Source organism: Protobothrops mucrosquamatus, unplaced genomic scaffold (assembly GCF_001527695.2).
Source record: "Protobothrops mucrosquamatus isolate PMUCROS unplaced genomic scaffold, P.Mucros_1.0 scaffold1835, whole genome shotgun sequence".
NCBI lineage: Eukaryota > Metazoa > Chordata > Lepidosauria > Squamata > Viperidae > Protobothrops > Protobothrops mucrosquamatus.
The window spans coordinates 70796-72594 of NW_015387967.1; the positions used below are offsets into that span (position 1 = coordinate 70796).

At 47.3% G+C, this 1799-nt stretch overlaps 1 protein-coding gene across 1 annotated transcript in view; it reads left to right on the forward strand.

Moving 5' to 3' along the window:
- CDH24 (cadherin 24) overlaps positions 1-1799 on the forward strand; it is a 31845-nt gene that overhangs the window by 20874 nt on the left and 9172 nt on the right. Inside the window, exon 4 of the mRNA XM_029285539.1 lies at positions 1001-1168. Coding sequence (XP_029141372.1) covers positions 1001-1168 — 168 coding nt within the window. The remainder of the gene's footprint in view (positions 1-1000; positions 1169-1799) is intronic.

The window sequence follows — 1799 nt, forward strand, 5'->3', positions numbered from 1 at the left end:
TAAAAGTAATTTTAATCGGAAACACAGCTGGCAATATTTGGTTTTTAATTCGGCTTTTATTGGGGTTTATATTTTTGTATTTCTGTATTTTTGTATTTTGTGTATAGTATTTGTTTTTTAATATGCTGTGAACCGCCCTGAGTCCTATGGGAGAAGGGCGGTATACAAATTAAATTAACATTAACATTAACATTAACATCTATCCATCCATTTTTCCATCCATCTTTCTGTCTGTTCTTCCCATCCATCCATCTATTCATTTTTCCCAACTATCCATCCTTCCATCCATATTTCCATCCATTCCCTCCCTCCCTCCATTCATCCACCCATCCCTCCCTCTATCCATCCATTCTTTCATCCATCCATTTTTTCATCCATCCATCTTTCCATCTATTCTTCCCATCCATCCATCCATCCATCCATCTATCCATCCATTCATCCATCCATCCACCTATCCATCTATTTATTCTTCCCATCTATCCATCCTTCCATCCATCCACCTATCCATCTATTCATTCTTCCCATCTATCCATCCTTCCATCCATCCATATTTCCATCCATTTTCCATCCAACTTTCCATCTATTTTTCCCATCCATCCCTCCATCCATCCATCTATCCCTTCTTCCCATCTATCTATCTATCGATCTATCCATCCTTCCATCCATCCGTCTTTCCATTCATCCATCTCTCCATTCTTCCCATCCATATCTCCATCCATCCATCCATCCATTCATCCATCCATCCATCCATCCATCCATCTAACTCATCACATGAGCCTAGAGACCATTGTAAGTTTTGGTTCAGCCACCATGTTCTCCCCATACAACTGATGCGTATCTGACGTGCTCAGCCATGTTGCAGGTTGCCTTCTCCGCAGTTTTGGTTTCCTCCCTTTTTCCATCACGGGGTGGGACTCTGAAACCCGAATTTCTTTCAGCCAATTCTCCTTCTCTGTCCTTCTCTGATTCTCCCCTTGCTTCCCTCTCCCCGTGATGTTAGGTGTCATTCGGACAGCCACTCCCAATATGGACCGTGAAACTCAACAGGAATTTCTGGTGGTGGTGCAGGCCAAGGACATGGGAGGCCATACTGGTGGACTGTCTGGAAGCACGACTGTCACGGTCACGCTTAGTGACGTCAACGATAACCCTCCTCGCTTCCCACAGAGTAAGTGAGAAAGAGCTGCTTAGAACAGGGGAAGAGTTGTGGAGAAGGAGATTTGGCCCTCTTTGAACACCCAGGGAAGTGGAGATGTGGAAACATCAGCCCCCCAGACAAGTCAACCACGTTTGTACGGGATGATGTGGGAACCCACCATTAGTGGGTTCCTAATGACCATTGGTGGTCCAGAGAACACCTGGGAAGCTGTGCCTAGGGCTGACCTATGAACTATGGCCCATGCTCCAGTAGCCTCCCATATGTAGCAATAAAGGGGAACATCTGTAGCTCAGGGTTGAATTGTGGGGTCCTTGGGGCTCTCTGAGTTGGGTGGTTTTCTGGCAGACGTTTCATGACCCAACTAGGTAACATCATCAGTGCTAGAAAGGAGTGGGGTTTTCGTGGAGTGGAGCAGGAGGGAGAGCAAGCGGAGGAGGGGGGAGGGAGGGCAGGAGAAGTAGGAGCAGGAGGAGCAGGAGGACTGTGGGGTCCTTGGTGCTCTCTGAGTGGTGGTTTTCTTGCAGACATTTCATGACCCAACTAGGGAACATCATCAGTGCTAGAAGGGAGTGAGGTATGAAGATAGAGGAGGGGAGAAGGGGGGGATGGAGGGAAGGGGGGCAGGAGGAGGAGGAGGAGG